Source organism: Hydra viridissima, unplaced genomic scaffold (assembly GCF_058129835.1).
Source record: "Hydra viridissima isolate aposymbiotic clone 2 unplaced genomic scaffold, HvirCarnegie_v1 scaffold_6, whole genome shotgun sequence".
In the NCBI taxonomy this organism is placed as follows: domain Eukaryota; kingdom Metazoa; phylum Cnidaria; class Hydrozoa; order Anthoathecata; family Hydridae; genus Hydra; species Hydra viridissima.
The window spans coordinates 440,590-462,541 of record NW_028324305.1 but is presented as its reverse complement, the minus strand read 5'-3'; the positions used below and the strand labels follow the sequence as shown (position 1 = coordinate 462,541).

The following is a 21,952-nucleotide window of genomic DNA, read 5'->3' as shown; positions in this document are numbered from 1 at the left end:
GGTTTCTTTTGTCCTCATTTGTTTACTCTTGCCTGCTAATCCTTTTTTCAGCAGCGTTACTCGGCGCTTGCAAAACGTGCGAGTGTTAACGAAACGATGAGCTTTTGCTTTTAATTTAGACATAGATGAATGTGTGGATAGCTGCACAGACAAGAGCATGAAATGCACGAACCTAAACGGATCGTTTGACTGTGCGTGCCCTTCTGGCTACGTGTTCAACTACACAAGTCTGCTTTGTCAAGGTGATTATTTGCTTAATGCTTGAACTTTGCTTTCGCTTTGTTTCTTTCTCCTGCTTGACACTAAGGCATGCTAAAGCGGCCTTCCGACATGTTGACTTACGCAAAATGTTTTGTTCAGATGTCGATGAATGCAACGAGCGATGCAAACTAAGCGGCTCCAAATGTAGCAACTTAAACGGATCGTATGTGTGCGCGTGTCCGTCAGGATACGTCTTCAACTACACCAGCGCACTCTGTCAAGGTGAGTCGGAGGAGCGTCTTTTAACGGACGTTTTTGATGATCGTTTTTGCTTTACCTTTTTGATGCGTGCGAGCGTGTGAAAATGCCAATTTTGGCAATCATTCTTGCGCTTCGCGTAGTGGGCAAGAGTGTCTTTGTTAGCTTTTTAGCGTAAGTTCAGCGTTTGTGTCGTTTGCTTTCGCTGCATTTGGTGCTTTCAAAAAAGTGTGAGTACGGCTTTCCCCTAAGTAAAAGTGGGTTCTTTGATCAAGTCGATCCCGTTCTTTTTTAGCCCGCTATGCTTTCCTTCTTTTTCAAGGCTATTTTTCTTTACTACTGATCTTTGCTCTACTGTGGATCAATCAAACTTCCACTTGCTCAAGCGGACGCAGCCGGCATTCGAAATGAAAAGAGCTTTTCATGGTTTCTTTTGTCCTCATTTGTTTACTCTTGCCTGCTAATCCTTTTTTCAGCAGCGTTACTCGGCGCTTGCAAAACGTGCGAGTGTTAACGAAACGATGAGCTTTTGCTTTTAATTTAGACATAGATGAATGTGTGGATAGCTGCACAGACAAGAGCATGAAATGCACGAACCTAAACGGATCGTTTGACTGTGCGTGCCCTTCTGGCTACGTGTTCAACTACACAAGTCTGCTTTGTCAAGGTGATTATTTGCTTAATGCTTGAACTTTGCTTTCGCTTTGTTTCTTTCTCCTGCTTGACACTAAGGCATGCTAAAGCGGCCTTCCGACATGTTGACTTACGCAAAATGTTTTGTTCAGATGTCGATGAATGCAACGAGCGATGCAAACTAAGCGGCTCCAAATGTAGCAACTTAAACGGATCGTATGTGTGCGCGTGTCCGTCAGGATACGTCTTCAACTACACCAGCGCACTCTGTCAAGGTGAGTCGGAGGAGCGTCTTTTAACGGACGTTTTTGATGATCGTTTTTGCTTTACCTTTTTGATGCGTGCGAGCGTGTGAAAATGCCAATTTTGGCAATCATTCTTGCGCTTCGCGTAGTGGGCAAGAGTGTCTTTGTTAGCTTTTTAGCGTAAGTTCAGCGTTTGTGTCGTTTGCTTTCGCTGCATTTGGTGCTTTCAAAAAAGTGTGAGTACGGCTTTCCCCTAAGTAAAAGTGGGTTCTTTGATCAAGTCGATCCCGTTCTTTTTTAGCCCGCTATGCTTTCCTTCTTTTTCAAGGCTATTTTTCTTTACTACTGATCTTTGCTCTACTGTGGATCAATCAAACTTCCACTTGCTCAAGCGGACGCAGCCGGCATTCGAAATGAAAAGAGCTTTTCATGGTTTCTTTTGTCCTCATTTGTTTACTCTTGCCTGCTAATCCTTTTTTCAGCAGCGTTACTCGGCGCTTGCAAAACGTGCGAGTGTTAACGAAACGATGAGCTTTTGCTTTTAATTTAGACATAGATGAATGTGTGGATAGCTGCACAGACAAGAGCATGAAATGCACGAACCTAAACGGATCGTTTGACTGTGCGTGCCCTTCTGGCTACGTGTTCAACTACACAAGTCTGCTTTGTCAAGGTGATTATTTGCTTAATGCTTGAACTTTGCTTTCGCTTTGTTTCTTTCTCCTGCTTGACACTAAGGCATGCTAAAGCGGCCTTCCGACATGTTGACTTACGCAAAATGTTTTGTTCAGATGTCGATGAATGCAACGAGCGATGCAAACTAAGCGGCTCCAAATGTAGCAACTTAAACGGATCGTATGTGTGCGCGTGTCCGTCAGGATACGTCTTCAACTACACCAGCGCACTCTGTCAAGGTGAGTCGGAGGAGCGTCTTTTAACGGACGTTTTTGATGATCGTTTTTGCTTTACCTTTTTGATGCGTGCGAGCGTGTGAAAATGCCAATTTTGGCAATCATTCTTGCGCTTCGCGTAGTGGGCAAGAGTGTCTTTGTTAGCTTTTTAGCGTAAGTTCAGCGTTTGTGTCGTTTGCTTTCGCTGCATTTGGTGCTTTCAAAAAAGTGTGAGTACGGCTTTCCCCTAAGTAAAAGTGGGTTCTTTGATCAAGTCGATCCCGTTCTTTTTTAGCCCGCTATGCTTTCCTTCTTTTTCAAGGCTATTTTTCTTTACTACTGATCTTTGCTCTACTGTGGATCAATCAAACTTCCACTTGCTCAAGCGGACGCAGCCGGCATTCGAAATGAAAAGAGCTTTTCATGGTTTCTTTTGTCCTCATTTGTTTACTCTTGCCTGCTAATCCTTTTTTCAGCAGCGTTACTCGGCGCTTGCAAAACGTGCGAGTGTTAACGAAACGATGAGCTTTTGCTTTTAATTTAGACATAGATGAATGTGTGGATAGCTGCACAGACAAGAGCATGAAATGCACGAACCTAAACGGATCGTTTGACTGTGCGTGCCCTTCTGGCTACGTGTTCAACTACACAAGTCTGCTTTGTCAAGGTGATTATTTGCTTAATGCTTGAACTTTGCTTTCGCTTTGTTTCTTTCTCCTGCTTGACACTAAGGCATGCTAAAGCGGCCTTCCGACATGTTGACTTACGCAAAATGTTTTGTTCAGATGTCGATGAATGCAACGAGCGATGCAAACTAAGCGGCTCCAAATGTAGCAACTTAAACGGATCGTATGTGTGCGCGTGTCCGTCAGGATACGTCTTCAACTACACCAGCGCACTCTGTCAAGGTGAGTCGGAGGAGCGTCTTTTAACGGACGTTTTTGATGATCGTTTTTGCTTTACCTTTTTGATGCGTGCGAGCGTGTGAAAATGCCAATTTTGGCAATCATTCTTGCGCTTCGCGTAGTGGGCAAGAGTGTCTTTGTTAGCTTTTTAGCGTAAGTTCAGCGTTTGTGTCGTTTGCTTTCGCTGCATTTGGTGCTTTCAAAAAAGTGTGAGTACGGCTTTCCCCTAAGTAAAAGTGGGTTCTTTGATCAAGTCGATCCCGTTCTTTTTTAGCCCGCTATGCTTTCCTTCTTTTTCAAGGCTATTTTTCTTTACTACTGATCTTTGCTCTACTGTGGATCAATCAAACTTCCACTTGCTCAAGCGGACGCAGCCGGCATTCGAAATGAAAAGAGCTTTTCATGGTTTCTTTTGTCCTCATTTGTTTACTCTTGCCTGCTAATCCTTTTTTCAGCAGCGTTACTCGGCGCTTGCAAAACGTGCGAGTGTTAACGAAACGATGAGCTTTTGCTTTTAATTTAGACATAGATGAATGTGTGGATAGCTGCACAGACAAGAGCATGAAATGCACGAACCTAAACGGATCGTTTGACTGTGCGTGCCCTTCTGGCTACGTGTTCAACTACACAAGTCTGCTTTGTCAAGGTGATTATTTGCTTAATGCTTGAACTTTGCTTTCGCTTTGTTTCTTTCTCCTGCTTGACACTAAGGCATGCTAAAGCGGCCTTCCGACATGTTGACTTACGCAAAATGTTTTGTTCAGATGTCGATGAATGCAACGAGCGATGCAAACTAAGCGGCTCCAAATGTAGCAACTTAAACGGATCGTATGTGTGCGCGTGTCCGTCAGGATACGTCTTCAACTACACCAGCGCACTCTGTCAAGGTGAGTCGGAGGAGCGTCTTTTAACGGACGTTTTTGATGATCGTTTTTGCTTTACCTTTTTGATGCGTGCGAGCGTGTGAAAATGCCAATTTTGGCAATCATTCTTGCGCTTCGCGTAGTGGGCAAGAGTGTCTTTGTTAGCTTTTTAGCGTAAGTTCAGCGTTTGTGTCGTTTGCTTTCGCTGCATTTGGTGCTTTCAAAAAAGTGTGAGTACGGCTTTCCCCTAAGTAAAAGTGGGTTCTTTGATCAAGTCGATCCCGTTCTTTTTTAGCCCGCTATGCTTTCCTTCTTTTTCAAGGCTATTTTTCTTTACTACTGATCTTTGCTCTACTGTGGATCAATCAAACTTCCACTTGCTCAAGCGGACGCAGCCGGCATTCGAAATGAAAAGAGCTTTTCATGGTTTCTTTTGTCCTCATTTGTTTACTCTTGCCTGCTAATCCTTTTTTCAGCAGCGTTACTCGGCGCTTGCAAAACGTGCGAGTGTTAACGAAACGATGAGCTTTTGCTTTTAATTTAGACATAGATGAATGTGTGGATAGCTGCACAGACAAGAGCATGAAATGCACGAACCTAAACGGATCGTTTGACTGTGCGTGCCCTTCTGGCTACGTGTTCAACTACACAAGTCTGCTTTGTCAAGGTGATTATTTGCTTAATGCTTGAACTTTGCTTTCGCTTTGTTTCTTTCTCCTGCTTGACACTAAGGCATGCTAAAGCGGCCTTCCGACATGTTGACTTACGCAAAATGTTTTGTTCAGATGTCGATGAATGCAACGAGCGATGCAAACTAAGCGGCTCCAAATGTAGCAACTTAAACGGATCGTATGTGTGCGCGTGTCCGTCAGGATACGTCTTCAACTACACCAGCGCACTCTGTCAAGGTGAGTCGGAGGAGCGTCTTTTAACGGACGTTTTTGATGATCGTTTTTGCTTTACCTTTTTGATGCGTGCGAGCGTGTGAAAATGCCAATTTTGGCAATCATTCTTGCGCTTCGCGTAGTGGGCAAGAGTGTCTTTGTTAGCTTTTTAGCGTAAGTTCAGCGTTTGTGTCGTTTGCTTTCGCTGCATTTGGTGCTTTCAAAAAAGTGTGAGTACGGCTTTCCCCTAAGTAAAAGTGGGTTCTTTGATCAAGTCGATCCCGTTCTTTTTTAGCCCGCTATGCTTTCCTTCTTTTTCAAGGCTATTTTTCTTTACTACTGATCTTTGCTCTACTGTGGATCAATCAAACTTCCACTTGCTCAAGCGGACGCAGCCGGCATTCGAAATGAAAAGAGCTTTTCATGGTTTCTTTTGTCCTCATTTGTTTACTCTTGCCTGCTAATCCTTTTTTCAGCAGCGTTACTCGGCGCTTGCAAAACGTGCGAGTGTTAACGAAACGATGAGCTTTTGCTTTTAATTTAGACATAGATGAATGTGTGGATAGCTGCACAGACAAGAGCATGAAATGCACGAACCTAAACGGATCGTTTGACTGTGCGTGCCCTTCTGGCTACGTGTTCAACTACACAAGTCTGCTTTGTCAAGGTGATTATTTGCTTAATGCTTGAACTTTGCTTTCGCTTTGTTTCTTTCTCCTGCTTGACACTAAGGCATGCTAAAGCGGCCTTCCGACATGTTGACTTACGCAAAATGTTTTGTTCAGATGTCGATGAATGCAACGAGCGATGCAAACTAAGCGGCTCCAAATGTAGCAACTTAAACGGATCGTATGTGTGCGCGTGTCCGTCAGGATACGTCTTCAACTACACCAGCGCACTCTGTCAAGGTGAGTCGGAGGAGCGTCTTTTAACGGACGTTTTTGATGATCGTTTTTGCTTTACCTTTTTGATGCGTGCGAGCGTGTGAAAATGCCAATTTTGGCAATCATTCTTGCGCTTCGCGTAGTGGGCAAGAGTGTCTTTGTTAGCTTTTTAGCGTAAGTTCAGCGTTTGTGTCGTTTGCTTTCGCTGCATTTGGTGCTTTCAAAAAAGTGTGAGTACGGCTTTCCCCTAAGTAAAAGTGGGTTCTTTGATCAAGTCGATCCCGTTCTTTTTTAGCCCGCTATGCTTTCCTTCTTTTTCAAGGCTATTTTTCTTTACTACTGATCTTTGCTCTACTGTGGATCAATCAAACTTCCACTTGCTCAAGCGGACGCAGCCGGCATTCGAAATGAAAAGAGCTTTTCATGGTTTCTTTTGTCCTCATTTGTTTACTCTTGCCTGCTAATCCTTTTTTCAGCAGCGTTACTCGGCGCTTGCAAAACGTGCGAGTGTTAACGAAACGATGAGCTTTTGCTTTTAATTTAGACATAGATGAATGTGTGGATAGCTGCACAGACAAGAGCATGAAATGCACGAACCTAAACGGATCGTTTGACTGTGCGTGCCCTTCTGGCTACGTGTTCAACTACACAAGTCTGCTTTGTCAAGGTGATTATTTGCTTAATGCTTGAACTTTGCTTTCGCTTTGTTTCTTTCTCCTGCTTGACACTAAGGCATGCTAAAGCGGCCTTCCGACATGTTGACTTACGCAAAATGTTTTGTTCAGATGTCGATGAATGCAACGAGCGATGCAAACTAAGCGGCTCCAAATGTAGCAACTTAAACGGATCGTATGTGTGCGCGTGTCCGTCAGGATACGTCTTCAACTACACCAGCGCACTCTGTCAAGGTGAGTCGGAGGAGCGTCTTTTAACGGACGTTTTTGATGATCGTTTTTGCTTTACCTTTTTGATGCGTGCGAGCGTGTGAAAATGCCAATTTTGGCAATCATTCTTGCGCTTCGCGTAGTGGGCAAGAGTGTCTTTGTTAGCTTTTTAGCGTAAGTTCAGCGTTTGTGTCGTTTGCTTTCGCTGCATTTGGTGCTTTCAAAAAAGTGTGAGTACGGCTTTCCCCTAAGTAAAAGTGGGTTCTTTGATCAAGTCGATCCCGTTCTTTTTTAGCCCGCTATGCTTTCCTTCTTTTTCAAGGCTATTTTTCTTTACTACTGATCTTTGCTCTACTGTGGATCAATCAAACTTCCACTTGCTCAAGCGGACGCAGCCGGCATTCGAAATGAAAAGAGCTTTTCATGGTTTCTTTTGTCCTCATTTGTTTACTCTTGCCTGCTAATCCTTTTTTCAGCAGCGTTACTCGGCGCTTGCAAAACGTGCGAGTGTTAACGAAACGATGAGCTTTTGCTTTTAATTTAGACATAGATGAATGTGTGGATAGCTGCACAGACAAGAGCATGAAATGCACGAACCTAAACGGATCGTTTGACTGTGCGTGCCCTTCTGGCTACGTGTTCAACTACACAAGTCTGCTTTGTCAAGGTGATTATTTGCTTAATGCTTGAACTTTGCTTTCGCTTTGTTTCTTTCTCCTGCTTGACACTAAGGCATGCTAAAGCGGCCTTCCGACATGTTGACTTACGCAAAATGTTTTGTTCAGATGTCGATGAATGCAACGAGCGATGCAAACTAAGCGGCTCCAAATGTAGCAACTTAAACGGATCGTATGTGTGCGCGTGTCCGTCAGGATACGTCTTCAACTACACCAGCGCACTCTGTCAAGGTGAGTCGGAGGAGCGTCTTTTAACGGACGTTTTTGATGATCGTTTTTGCTTTACCTTTTTGATGCGTGCGAGCGTGTGAAAATGCCAATTTTGGCAATCATTCTTGCGCTTCGCGTAGTGGGCAAGAGTGTCTTTGTTAGCTTTTTAGCGTAAGTTCAGCGTTTGTGTCGTTTGCTTTCGCTGCATTTGGTGCTTTCAAAAAAGTGTGAGTACGGCTTTCCCCTAAGTAAAAGTGGGTTCTTTGATCAAGTCGATCCCGTTCTTTTTTAGCCCGCTATGCTTTCCTTCTTTTTCAAGGCTATTTTTCTTTACTACTGATCTTTGCTCTACTGTGGATCAATCAAACTTCCACTTGCTCAAGCGGACGCAGCCGGCATTCGAAATGAAAAGAGCTTTTCATGGTTTCTTTTGTCCTCATTTGTTTACTCTTGCCTGCTAATCCTTTTTTCAGCAGCGTTACTCGGCGCTTGCAAAACGTGCGAGTGTTAACGAAACGATGAGCTTTTGCTTTTAATTTAGACATAGATGAATGTGTGGATAGCTGCACAGACAAGAGCATGAAATGCACGAACCTAAACGGATCGTTTGACTGTGCGTGCCCTTCTGGCTACGTGTTCAACTACACAAGTCTGCTTTGTCAAGGTGATTATTTGCTTAATGCTTGAACTTTGCTTTCGCTTTGTTTCTTTCTCCTGCTTGACACTAAGGCATGCTAAAGCGGCCTTCCGACATGTTGACTTACGCAAAATGTTTTGTTCAGATGTCGATGAATGCAACGAGCGATGCAAACTAAGCGGCTCCAAATGTAGCAACTTAAACGGATCGTATGTGTGCGCGTGTCCGTCAGGATACGTCTTCAACTACACCAGCGCACTCTGTCAAGGTTTGTTATGTTACTTTTTGTATTTTTCATTTATGTGAATTTATTTGATTTTATTATTTTTATTAGTTTTTTCGATCTTGTGTTAGTTGTTTTTTTTTTTTTTTTTTTTTTTTCGTTATTTGATTTATTTTGTTTTATTATTTGTTTTTTTTGGTTTTTGATAATTTTTTATATGTTATTTTTTGAAGCGATTTATTTTTGTCTTCTTTTTTTCTTTAGATTTTTTTAATAAATTTTTCTTTCAAATGTTGTTTGTATATTTTGTAATGTTTTACTCACATTTGATGGTATTCTGTGTGCAATGTATTTTTTATAAGTTTTATAGTTTTTCCTTTCTTCATTTAAATTCGATCAATCAATAAATGCAAATATTTATTCTTTTATTGGCCTTTAAATGATTTCTTGTGATGCAAAATAAATATTCGTTTTTTTATTTTAACAGTTCATTTTTTTACTATTTAGTTTTAATGAGTCTATCCTATTACTAATAAAACTTTTTAATGGGCCCACCATATTAATTAAAAAGAAAATTGGTGGATATTTTCTGTAATAATTGTAGGGTTTTTGTTGATTGTTTAAGTCATCTTTTCAGACAGATTTTCTAATTACAATACTCTCACAATATGGTTTCATGCATTAGGGATTATTTTATTCTTCTGTGGGCATTTACTTGAAAATATTACTGGGGCAATTATCAGACGCCCATGCTCCAAGAGCAAGCTTGCTTTAATAGATTGTCTACAATTTAACAATGTTGGCATATGTCTTGCAATATGGCACTAGTATCAATTTAATACCTCTCATTGGACGTCCAATTGAAGATTTTTCTGGAGCAAGACTACATAGTGTGAGAGATATACTGAGGAATCTATATTTCACATTAATGTGAAGAAAATGATTGGGATGGTAAGCTCATGTCCGAGAATATTGCAAATTCAAATGATCAAGTAGATCTTTGGCCAGTATTGCTTATTTTTCTTGTGATGGATATTGGATTGGAAATAGGGTTTCAGTTTAATTCATCTAGCAATGATAAAGAATAAAAACAATTTCTGTTGTATATTGTTTAAAAACAAAGAAAAGAACTTTTTTCTTTGAATTGCGTTCATATGCTTCACATTTAATATAATTACCTTTACTATCATGAGTTTCAGTTTTAAATATTTGTTTATTTTATGTACTGTTACAACTTAAAATCATATGGCATTACATAATTATGCAATAAATTTAAGACATACCAGAAAGAAAAAAGATTATCAGTGTAAGACATTTCATTTTTGGTATTTCACAAAACTGGATAAATGTTGTTTTTGAGGGATCAGTTAATATTGTATAATTGGAAAAATATAGCATGTAAGATCATTTTGAAAGAGTGTGCAATATGTTTTTCAAATCTATATATTTTTCGGGACACCCTAATTTTCTTGTCGCAAAGGTCAAGTATAAAATAAGTATTGACATTATTTCCATTTTTTAAGTTACTCATTTTAAAACTGTTCTAATGTCTTTAATCCGTACTGAAGTAAAATGTTTTTTGTTTTTTCACTTACATATGATCATTTCTTTTGTATTTTACTGTTCTAATATACTTTTTACCTCTTAGTTTTAATTTTTTTCAAATCTGATTATAAAACTATGTAAATTCTTCTTTTTTATCTCTAGTCTTTTCCGTTTAAACTTATACATATCTTGTGTTTTTAGTTTCTCAACATTCAATTTTTTTCCCATGTGTTTTCTTCTCAAAATTATGATTTCAGAATGTATAATATATTGATTGCATCTGTGGATTACACCTATTTTTTTTTTCCCCTCACTTGATTTAAGTTTCTGAACACTTGTAACTATTCAAAAACTTGTTACAAGTGTTTAGAAAATTAAATTAAGTATAAAAGGAAATTTTTCAGCGTTTTTTAATCCAATAGTATTTTGATTTTAACTGCTGCCAAAAAACTCTTTTTACTTAATGTGTTATCTAAGGATTGTTAAAATATGAATCAAAACAAGTTGTTGGAATTGTTTGTTGAATTAAATTACATTTTTAATGAATTTTTTCTGATTTCCTTTAAATTAATCTTTGGATTTTTTTTTGCGCTAAAAACTAACCCTCATAAGCAAAAAGTATTTAAGAATTGCTATTACTTGTTTTGGCTCTGATATAAAATGCAAAAATTTATTTTTTGAAAAAGTTGAATACAGCTATTTATGATTTGGCTATGATGTAAAATCCACAGTTTCGTTCTTTATTATTCACAATATTATTCTGGCCTTTATAAAATGTTTCCCAATATTCTGGAAACTTTATTTCCATCTTTCTTTAACATGCGCTCTTAAAAGAATCATTGATTTTGAATCATTTTGGAACAACTGAATTGATGAATCCTTGATTTGTATGAAAAAAACTAATAAAATTAAAAATGATTTTTTGAACGATGATTGCTATAAGTAAAGTTGTCATTTATCTTCATTGCATGGGTGTTATGCCTAGAAAATTTTTAGCCAGACTTGAGATGGCCAAGAGAACTATGTATGATATTTAAAGTCAACTTAATAGGTTTGGTTACATAGACAGAAAACCTGTAATTGCTGAGATGAGGACTTTAAGGGCTTCAAGGCTTATTAGAGCAGTCAAAAACCACAAAATCAGGGTATTCCAGTCTGATCCTAGAGGAAGATGGGCAAGGAACTCTCTGTGAGTGCGGATACAATCATAAATGAAGAAGTTAAACCCCAAGGACTATCTCCTGAAAACAAGTTAGGGTTAGGCTTTAGGCCCAGAATTGAGGCTGTGATCATGGCCAACGGTTAAGTTAGAGGTATTTTCTTGTTCACTTAATTTAACAACCTACAATTTTCAAAAGAAATGATTTTAAATTCACTTGATTTTTTATCAAACCATAATTTACATTATAGTTTGATAGTACAGAGCAGCATATTCAATCAGTTAGTTACACTATTTCTCAAATATGCAAAACTCCATTCTTTGCAAAAAGCAATTTATTGAAGTCCTTTTTAAACTGCTTTTTAAATTGTCGGTTGAATCAGCTGCCAATTTTTTTTTTGGGTGACTCCTTATGCAAGACTTCACTTCTATTTGACGATTTATTTGTTATTACTGTAATACTAGACAAGTACTTTGTAAATAATTATTAACATTAAAATGCTCACAATGGTGGATGACCTTATAGTTAATGAACTTAATCAGTATAAATAACTCGTTTTTCAAAACATATATTCAATTATTTTATTGTAATTCTCAAATTCAAACAAGTCAATAAAAAATGTTTATATTTGTTATAAAGCGATTGTTTTTAAATGATGTTTTCTAATGAATTTGCATATAACTTTCTTTTCTGAATGAGTTACCACGTTTCCATTATCATTTGAGTGATTTTGAAGTAAATCCATTTCTATTATTTTTACAAAAATTAAGAGCAATAGTTGATATACTAAATTATTCCTAATATGTTTGCTTTCAAGGTATCATCAAATTTGGTGTTTTCATGAATTAAAGAGTTGTTTATGAAGAATGAATCAAAGAGTTTTTACCAACTTTTTCCTGCATATTTCTCTATTCATAAACTTTTGATCTAAACTCCATATTTTTTATTATCAGTGTCATGTTGTGCAGATTTTTTATTATCTGCATCATGTTGTGCACTCCCTTATGTAAATGCAGTATTGGGTAACCATTCACAGCTTTAGAGTTGTATATGGCTGTGCCAATATAGATTAGGGTGTCCAAAAATGTTATAAAGGTAGGCTGAGAAACTGTTCCATCAAAAGGTTAATGTAACAATAAAAAATTACTTTTTTACTTTTTTAAAGTTGATAAGAAATGGGATTTCTGGCAATATGAGTTGTTTTGTTTAAGTATAGAGTTAAACAAAAAAATTGTTTCTTGGAACTTTTATCCATAACTTTTGAAAAATGATTTGTTTCTACAGTTTACAGTTTTGTTTACAGTTTCTACAGAGTAACTTTTGAAAAATGATTTGTTTCTACAGTTTTACCTTCTTTAAAATAAATATTAGAAAAAATGCTCTAAAAGACTTTAACATGTCCCACACTTGTCCAAAATGGGAAATAATTACTCCGAAGCTTCCCGAAAAAACCCTTTGGAGCGAAGTATCTACATATGTTCCTGATTAGAAAAATGAAAAAAATGAAATCCTTTATGACCGTCCGAGCGAGAAATTTTAGTTTTAAAATGTAAGAAATTGCGACAAAAAATATTTTTTTGCAATCAAAAGAAAACACATTTTTTATTCACTAAACATTGATCTACACTACATAACAGATCCCTGATGCATGGGTAAGTCACTAAAATGTTTAAAAAACTTTAAAATCAAAAGTAAAATGATTGTTTAGCAAGTTTAATTTTGATTTTTTTTAAAATGATTTAACAATTGTCCACTGTAGATTGCTTTTATTCTTTTTATTCTATGAACACATAACAAAGAAATAATGTGAGAAAACAATGTGAGAAAACAATGTACTCTTTAAAAAATTGAGTTGGGGGCAGCTTTAATGTTAGTTAGTCAAGCTTTTTTGAAAAACTAAAACATAAATAAACTGAAACAAAGAGACGATGTTTTCTTGATAACTTTGCATTAAAGACGCTTGCTGTTGAAATCTACTATGCAACTCAGCAACTTTTCTGGATAGTCTGGATGACCCAGAGGCCTTTTGTATCTCTCCCAGTGGGTTCGGAAACTGTGATGAAGGGCTTCTGTTGTCTGTTCGCTGAATTGTCCAAGAGACTTTTTGTGACGATCAATGAAATCCTTGACATGAAAGAAGACAGTGTGGACTTTTGGACTCACACTTACTTTTGGCAAGGAGAGGAAAGCCAGTTGAAATTGGTCAATTTTCTTTGAGTAGTTTGAATCCAGATGATTTCCAAAGCAGGTATTCACAACTGCATCAAACTTTCTCAAAGTGTCGATGAATGGAAAAACATGAAAAGCTGAACAATTCTCTGCTTGTCTTTGAAGAAGGTCAACATTTTTGAGGAGTTTGCGGCATTCATTCCCAGCAAACGGCCCTCCGTGAAAAGGCTGTTCTTTGATATGAAGAGCTTTAGGCCATTCTTCAGCCTCAGGCCAGGAGTCCTTTAGTGCCTTGAACAGATGGTTCACTACACCGAGAAGGAGATGTAGCTCCATTGGTGGTATGATGTCAAGAACAAGTGCATTGTCAGAAAAATCCAAGAGGGGCTCATGCACCACATTCTGAAATTGTTTAGCCTTTTTCATGTCTAAACCAGCTGCTTTAAATGAGGCATAAGATCTTCTGATGGATCCAAAGGTTCGAAAGTTACCATTCTGTGATAACCTATTGTGGTCAATGTCACACCATGTGCAAGGGTGTGAGCTGGCATGTGACCGTCAATTCCAAGCTTGACTTTGTGCTCTTTATACACTTGTCTTTTGAGCAAGACATCATTGAGAAGTTCAGAGAGATTCTTGCAGTGAACCACAATTTGTTTCTTTGTCTGAGACTTTTCATGTGTCACAGTTATGTTTGTGTGAGTGAAATGTTCAGATAGTTGTGTACCTATTTGATGGAATTTTGCCCGGAATTGAGGTTCAACAACTCTGGCTTGTGCAACATGGTTCAATGTTGAGGCCAATTTTTTGACGCTTGCATTAGACAGCCCTGTGTTTGTCTGAATGTTTGCAAGGTCTTGGGCTTTTAGAACTACTTCATCACCAAAGAGTCTTTTTGCGCTTGCTGCACCTGTATTAAAAACATTGCTATGAGTAGGAGCAAATTTTTCACATAAACAACCAAGTTTTCTTTATGGAAAGTAAAGTTTAGATTTGAACTGCAAATTTTATTTGTTAAAGGTTTTTTCTTTTGTAAAAGACAAAGACAATGACAAAGTTTTAATTACTATCAGATAAAAGATTTGCAAGTTACTGTTACCTGGAGTAATTGGCAAAGGTCGCCCACCACCACTTTGTGCTATTCTTAGGGTTCCATGAGGAGAAGCCTCTTTAGATGAAATGACTGCTGAAGCAATCTGTTCACTGACTTTGGAATCTTTTGATGCCAACATCTTTATGTTATGCCTGAATGTGAACTGATTGCATTGATGAGGTACTCCTCTTCCAATTAAGGAGAGGCAATCAGAACATCTTCTTTGGTCTTGGGATGGTAAAGGCTGTTGTGGCATTTCAAATGGGTCCTTTTGCAATGCTTTCAGGTGTCCAATTTTGCAAATGATGCAATCACACTGCTGCCCTCTTGTCTCAGGCCTAGGGATGACAGATGAGAAATCAAAAATGGGAGGGACAGAGACATTCTCAACATTTTTCTTTCTCCTCAGAAGCAGTCTGCAAGAATCACACATTCCAAGTGGGACTCGTGTGTCACAAAAGTCAACATCCTGAGAAATCAGACTCTTGACTTGGTCTTTAAGAAAACTTGTTAGCTCCCTAGAACATTTTTTCATACAGAGGAGACAAACTGACTTCCAACAGTCTTCATGATTTTTTGCTGAGTTTGGCATTTTTGAGTTGTGCATTCCACGAATGAAAACATGAATATGTCATTAAAATGCCTTTTCCCGAAATTTGGTTCAATATTTTATTAGGGATGTGCCACTAATACTTAAGAACTGATTTTTTCATCAAATTTTGAAAAAAAAAATTAAAATTTTTTTTGGCAAAAAACTTATTTTTTAAACTGAAATTTCTCGCTCGGACGGTCATGAAGGATTTCATTTTTTTCATTTTTCTAATCAGGAACATATGTAGATACTCCGCTCCAAAGGGTTTTTTCGGGAAGCTTCGGAGTAGTTATTTCCAATTTTGGACAAGTGTGGTCCCTCTCATGTCTTTAAAAAGTTATTAAAGCATATAATGAAAAATAAAAGTTTGAATGCCTACCACCAAATTGCTCACATATAACTCAACCTTTTGATGCGGTTTTCTTAAAACTGCTTTGTATAGTTATCGCAAAGTATAAAGGTTCATGTACTGACTTCTCTTGACAAGCAACTTTTCAAAGCTTTAGCGCCAAATCAGGCTAATAATTTACATTCAAGTAAATTAGAAAGTGTTATCTATCCAGTGAATATCAATGAGCTGCATTCAAAATTTAGAGAAAAAGAATCTTTTGATAAAAAGCTCTAAAAGATAGCTTTAAGATTTTCTTACTAGACCTAAGAAACGAAAAAAGAAATTTTCTTTTCCTGAAGGTAAGTGTTGGCATTTAAGATCTAGAAAAATGTATTTATAAATTTTTAATAAACAAAATGAAAAATCAATATCAAAAAGCTGGACAACAATGCAAATTGAAAAAAGGAAGTTGTTTTTCTTTATTTATGAAGATGCACTGTTTCCAGGTCAAATTTCAAGAATGAAAAAAAATGATGCATATGTAGAATCGATGGCGACAATTTTAAAGCAAAGAAGCGGTCTAAAGTACAAAAAAATAATTTTTATAAAAGAAATAATTTTCTGCTATACATTAAGAAAACACCAAAAAAATAAGCAAATAAAGGGAACATTACAAGTGCCGAATTAGACTTTTAATGGGGCTCCTAAACAGTGTTTTGTTAATTCTGAATTTTGTAAAAAAGGAAATTGTTCTTTTTGCTCAGCTTCACCCAAAAACAAAGGAATTTCTTTTTACCTTTTGAATTTTTAATAAAAATGCGTTCATTTTTTTTTTTTTTAATTTTTTTTTTTTATTATAACATGTTCTATTGTTTGTTAGGCAAAATTGTGCGAGCCTTTCTTTTTTTTTTTTTATTAAACTAGCCTTAGAGTTAATAGTCCTTCAAAAAAAAAAGAGAGAGAGTGCTTGTTTTACACCAACGTCAAGTTTTTCAGACTTACTTAGACCCCTGATTAACTTTGTGCATTTTTTACACAATTTTGAAAAAATTTCTTTTTAGATTAATAAAAGTAAATTACCAACTAAGTTAGATTTTAGATATCCTAAATAAATAATTGACTAATTTAATTTAAATTTAATTTGAAAGTTGCTAAAAAAACTTCTTCCTAAATTGTCTTTTGACAACTAATTTAATAGAAATGTATTGATTATTTTAATATAAATATATATAGCTTTAAGCCTCATATAATTTAATACTGACTTAGTCGGTGATGAACATGAGCCAATTTTCAATCAATAATTGACTTATATCAATTAAAAGAAGTTTAAAACAAAATTTAGTAGTATAAAACAAAAGAATAAGTCACGTTTTGTACAAAGTGAGACATTTTAATGGTATGCCTTTATCAAATCATAAACTAGCCATATTCAATACAAATATTTAAAAGCTTTACTTGAAACTGTTTTCCTGGTCCTTTAACTTTCTTTCCTACGAGACCTAAGTGAGTTTAGTGAATTAGTGAGATAGAGAATATAGTGAGATAAATGTAACTCATATGTTTATCTCCTACTCATAATCAACAGAAGTGGAATCTTAAAAGTATTAAACAAATTTACATTTAAAAGAGCAATGACACAACGTGTCTACGTGTGACACAACGTAATATTTCTACTACTACTCCATTAAGCTAATTTTTATTAAATGCTTCTACTTTTGAGTTGATTTTCTTGCTTTTATTCTGCTCTATTTATCCTGTTACCATTATCTTTTTCTTAATTGAATTAATGTACAATATACTTTTAGACCTTTGATCTCTCCTAATTTTTAGTTTTGTCAGTCCAATGATTTTTTTCCGAAATATCAGTGTTTGAAGGAATGTTAAATAAATTTATTCTCTGATTTTAGCTTTTTCTGAACGGCTGTCTTAGCTAAGAAAAAATAATTTCTTCACATGCTTGAACATAAAATTAAGTTTTAATATAGAGCTTTTCATGGAGCGCCCAGATATCAGGATTTTTCTTCTAAAACCAGCCCTATTCCCAACTTTCTGGAGCTAATAAAGCAGGTACATTCTCCAACGAAAGCTGCACCAGAACATATCATATTTTTACTTTTTCTTTTAAGCTTGCAACAAATATTGTTTAAAGAAGATTTATATCTGTTATTATTAATAGTAGGAACATATTGGTAGCATTGTAAAACATTATTTGTAGGAAGTTGTCTATCTGGAAATTTAAAGGATACTTCCAATGATAGATAAAATGTCTTTTTTTCAAAACTCTTATGAAAATTATTTTGGTTTTATTAAGTTTCTTTTTGTTCTCCTTATATTCTGAAAATCACAGCGGAAATTTAAATAACAATAGCAAAAATTTTAAAGTAAAAGTTGTTAACTCAGTACACAGTTTTGTGCAGTGTTTACTCTAAAACTTAAAACGCAGAAATTTTTTGCTTTGTGTGCATTTTATTCAGAGAAATCATATATAGTAAATACCATCTGTCATGGACTGCTCAACTGGTTGGTTATTGCAAACATAATCAATTTACTTTAAATTTATATATATTTATTTGGTATTACTTTTTAAATTTATTGCTATATTCCATATTTCCATTTAGCACTTGTAATTATCACAAAAAACTAGGAGTTTTCGCTATTTGGTCCTCAGTGATACATAAAATGGGAAAAAGTACTCAGTGTTACCAATTTTCTTTTCTTTTCAATGTTATTTTCATTGCCACTCTAAACTAAAGTTACTGCAAGTTTCTCATCTTCACTAATATTATGATTATTTCTCTTACATTGCATGTCCAGTAATAAAGATTACATTTCTTTTTTTTTCTGTTAATGAAAATTTTAAACTTGTCAACTTAAAATACACATACACAGTAACTTACTGGTTCTTACTTACTTAGTTGTACTTTCCTTTGTTAAATTAGTTAATACCATCAAAACTTACCTTCTAATAGTTTCCGATATATTTTGAACTTTTTGTAATATATACCTGATACGAATGATTATTTGTTTCAGATATCGATGAATGCGTTGATAAATGTAAATACAATGGGGCAAAATGCATTAACTTAATTGGATCCTTTCAATGTATTTGTCCGTCTGGATTTGATTTCAACAGCGTTTCTAGTCAATGTCAAGGTTTGTTTTTTACTGCTTGAAATTATTAAGGAAACGAAAGTGCATTGAAATCCAGCTACTTAAGTTGCAGTTGAATAGATCTACTTCTGATATTGCCCATATTCACACTTTCTTGGTCACATTCCCCCCCCCCCTTTTCCCCTATTCACACTTTCTTGTCTACCGTTTTAATTAGGCAAATTTTTTAAAATTGTAGATTTTATAAATTTGTTCAAGTTGATCAACATTTCTAAAAAAATAAAAAAGCAAGAATTTTTTGACTAAAGAGTGTTTGCAAAAATCATGCTGACTGTAATCAACCGGTTTTCTACTTCCCTCGGTATTCCTTTTTCCCTAACTTTCTCTTCAACTTTTAGCTGCAATGTGTTATTGTTGCTCATAGTTCGAAATGACATATGTGATATCAAAGTGACTTTTACCTTCATTTCTATAAGAATTACAGAAATTATTTTGGCGTAGATATACACAAGAAAGTATAGGGGAATGAATCAATAGTTCGTCTCCTTCCTTTTACTGAAAACATTCTGATTTAGGAAGCATTATGACGCTGACAAAATTTTCTCGTATTCTTAAATCATTACCATGCAGCAAATTTCAGTTTTCTGATATTCACAGAGCATACAAAAATGTTGGTTGAACATTAATACATATGAATCATAGAACAGTACTCATTAAACTGAAATTAACTTTAATGGAATATCAGGGAATACTCATGAACTTCCAAAGCCCACTCCTTCGATGCAATTAGCTAGAAAAAAAACAAGTTAAAGGTGCTTCTAACCTTTCATTAAAATTCTCTAGTAACAAAGTTGCACGTTTACATTACAAATAAAATTTAAAGTGCAACATACCTTTTTTTCGCACCTAACCATCATTTTATTACTTCTGAATAATTGCTTAGAAAAAACATCATTCGCTTCTAATTATTTCAATATGAACAAAGACCTAAATCGTTTTTCAAGGGGTTCATATCTATGCACTTGTCTAATAAATTATTCTTCTGATTTTTACTCTTTGAATTATAAAAGGTTGTCACCTAGGTAAAATTTTCTTTTTATATCCTTAACTTTTTGTTTAAAGGTTTTTAAAAAAAAGTGATTGATTTTTAGTTGCGAGCTCTCCCAGTTTGAAGTATAATTGGATAATCGTAACTGTCGTTATTGTTGTGGTTATTGCATCAGTCTTTGTACTACTCTACGTATTAAATAAAAAAAAAACAGTTAATAATCTACTTTTAAAAACAAAATTAGCTGAGTAAATAAAGCACCATAAATGTTAATTGAAGTAAATTTTTGTAGTGCTTTTTAGTTTTATTTGTTTTTTCAGCTTTTCTATTTTATCCAGATATTGTAAAACTAGTTTATGAAGTTGCTAAATAAAAAACGCATGCAATCTTAACAGTGGTTTTATATAAGTTAGTGTTAGGGGTTAGGGGTTAGAGGGTTAAATAAGGCTGAGGGTTCCGCGCCACATCTTTCACCGCTAAAAACAGTATTGAGCCACATCAAAGGATAAAAGCGACTGTTTCCTTTTGACGATGTAACGGACTGCGTCGTTAACGGCCATCAAATAGATGCTCTATGCCACCAATCCACTAACCCTAAGCGAAACAGCGCACAGTGGGCCAGAATGCACTTTTACTGGACAAAGTTCGTAACTAATTTAATATTAGAGCTATATTAACTAAAATTAGAATGAGTACTAATATGATGTCTGCGCTTTTTATGTAGGTAATATTTTTTTATTTCGTTGCTATAGATACCTTTATTTTGCTTAGCAACAACCTACTTTTGTTATCTGCAGATATTTTATAACTGCTATATTCACTAAATTTGGCATGAGTACCAATATGAGATAACACTCCTTACAAAAGTAATAATTTTTTTAATTTAGTTGTTATGGATACTTATATTGCTTAGTACCGGATACTTTCCTTAGTTACAAAGTGGTAAATTGGTATTTTAATATTTTATCGGATTTTTGACCCACCTATATTGAATAACAAAGTATTTAGGTAAATAAAGCTTTAGGAATAGTAAAAGCAAAAAATAGTTCAAGAAAAAATTGTCAATTTTAAATTACATCAAAAAATTATAAAACAATAATATCGTTTGAACCTTCCCATCAATCATTGTAAGTTCAATAATACAATTCACTTCAATAGAAGATCGGCAAATAAAATCATACTCAAGCTTTCTATCCCACTTTTAATGTACTGATCTTCTTCAATCACAGATTCCTTGGGTTCCATTTTGTATGCAAATGTTATGGGTCAACAATAGGCTGTGGATGACGACTATTGATTTCTCCAAATAGGCACCTTTTCGTTGCTGTAGTTAAATCCAGTCAAATCCAATGGGACTAGACAAGTAATAAACAATGATTCTTCACGCTTTAAATCTCTGTTAATGTTAGCTTCTGATAAAACTTGCTTATAGGTGCTTTGGCCAGTAGCACTATCAAAACCAGCCTTACACGTTAGTGTCATTGTTTTTATTGCTTTGTCGTTCAATATCGAGTGCCTTAGCACAGGCTCCTGAACTGCACAGGATCTTTGCAAAGTATGAATCATTAAATCTTTTAAAGGAACTGAAGCTGAATGGTCCTCCAGTGTTATGCTTGCAGGATAACATTTCATATCTCTGACATAATTGTAAGCGGAGTAGATGTTGTATTCTTTCTCCAAGGCTCCGCTTCTAATCAATTGATAGGAAGCTTTGGTCAGACTTGCATCAATTATTAAAGCTTGTGCTTCGTCTGCTGAATAATTAGTTGCTTTATCTGTATTTGAAATATTTAAAACGTTCTTGGCAGCAATAACAATAGGTTCATCTCTAAATTTTTTATTAGCAGCAAAAAATAATTGATTTGATGAATGAGATTCAATTAAACAAGATACACGCCGTTTTTTAGTTTTATTAGAACTATTATCAAATGCAACTGGTTTCCTACCCAGCAAGCACGTAACGTTATTTCAACGTTGCGATTTGGTTGAAATATGGTTGAAAAATAACGATCTAAGTTTCAACGTTATTTCAACGTAAGCTCAACATCAAAAACAAACGTTGAGAATTTCCACGTCTTTTCTACGTTAATTTTCAGTTATTTTCTAACATCGACGCGTATTGCAATAATTATTGCTATTAATAGCAATAAAAAATTTACCGACGCAAATGTTTTTCCCCTACAGGCATTTGCTGATTTAAAATGGATTTAGATCGCGTTAAAATGGATTTAGATCGCGTTTAAAATGGATTTAGATTGCGTTAAACCAATCTGAACGTTTAGGAATCAATTCTAAACGGATTCCGAAAAGCGATTATTGCTTTTTTTTTTAAAGAAAGGTGTTAAAAATGCCTTATGACTTAAGGCACAAAACAACACATTTAGAAGACATTCAATTACTTTTTTTTTTTGCAATAAAAAAAATTTCTTTCCAATAAATGTGTTGATAACGTGGAGTTTTTATACAACACATTTTAATTAAACAATATTTTATAAAGTATCTTTTTTAA

General features: G+C 35.5%; 2 protein-coding genes across 2 annotated transcripts in view; one reads left to right on the top strand and one right to left on the bottom strand.

Annotated features, from left to right (window-relative positions):
* The window catches only part of LOC145202262 (uncharacterized), a 160,941-nt gene extending 141,106 nt beyond the window's left edge, over positions 1-19,835 (top strand). Inside the window, exons 160-181 of the mRNA XM_090090161.1 lie at positions 120-242; positions 361-483; positions 1,004-1,126; positions 1,245-1,367; positions 1,888-2,010; positions 2,129-2,251; positions 2,772-2,894; positions 3,013-3,135; positions 3,656-3,778; positions 3,897-4,019; positions 4,540-4,662; positions 4,781-4,903; positions 5,424-5,546; positions 5,665-5,787; positions 6,308-6,430; positions 6,549-6,671; positions 7,192-7,314; positions 7,433-7,555; positions 8,076-8,198; positions 8,317-8,439; positions 18,315-18,437; positions 19,547-19,835. Coding sequence (XP_089946287.1) covers positions 120-242; positions 361-483; positions 1,004-1,126; positions 1,245-1,367; positions 1,888-2,010; positions 2,129-2,251; positions 2,772-2,894; positions 3,013-3,135; positions 3,656-3,778; positions 3,897-4,019; positions 4,540-4,662; positions 4,781-4,903; positions 5,424-5,546; positions 5,665-5,787; positions 6,308-6,430; positions 6,549-6,671; positions 7,192-7,314; positions 7,433-7,555; positions 8,076-8,198; positions 8,317-8,439; positions 18,315-18,437; positions 19,547-19,695 — 2,732 coding nt within the window. The 3' untranslated portion in view covers positions 19,696-19,835. The remainder of the gene's footprint in view (positions 1-119; positions 243-360; positions 484-1,003; positions 1,127-1,244; positions 1,368-1,887; positions 2,011-2,128; positions 2,252-2,771; positions 2,895-3,012; positions 3,136-3,655; positions 3,779-3,896; positions 4,020-4,539; positions 4,663-4,780; positions 4,904-5,423; positions 5,547-5,664; positions 5,788-6,307; positions 6,431-6,548; positions 6,672-7,191; positions 7,315-7,432; positions 7,556-8,075; positions 8,199-8,316; positions 8,440-18,314; positions 18,438-19,546) is intronic.
* Positions 13,697-15,092, bottom strand: LOC149886511 (uncharacterized). The gene is made up of 2 exons (XM_090090164.1): positions 14,368-15,092; positions 13,697-14,178 (listed from the first exon to the last, which is right to left on the bottom strand). Exons 1-2 carry the CDS (start codon positions 14,966-14,968, stop codon positions 13,697-13,699), a joined length of 1,083 nt encoding a protein of 360 aa, XP_089946290.1. The 5' UTR covers positions 14,969-15,092.
* Positions 19,836-21,952: the final 2,117 nt, after the last annotated feature.

What these genes read in the sequence shown, in the direction of transcription:
- LOC149886511 (XM_090090164.1), bottom strand. Translation starts at nt 14,968, where the DNA reads ATGCACAACTCAAAAATGCCAAACTCAGCAAAAAATCATGAAGACTGT. An exon ending in ACCTTTGCCAATTACTCCAG is followed by an intron (nt 14,179 to 14,367) that starts GTAACAGTAACT and finishes TTTTTAATACAG; the next exon opens with GTGCAGCAAGCGCAAAAAGA.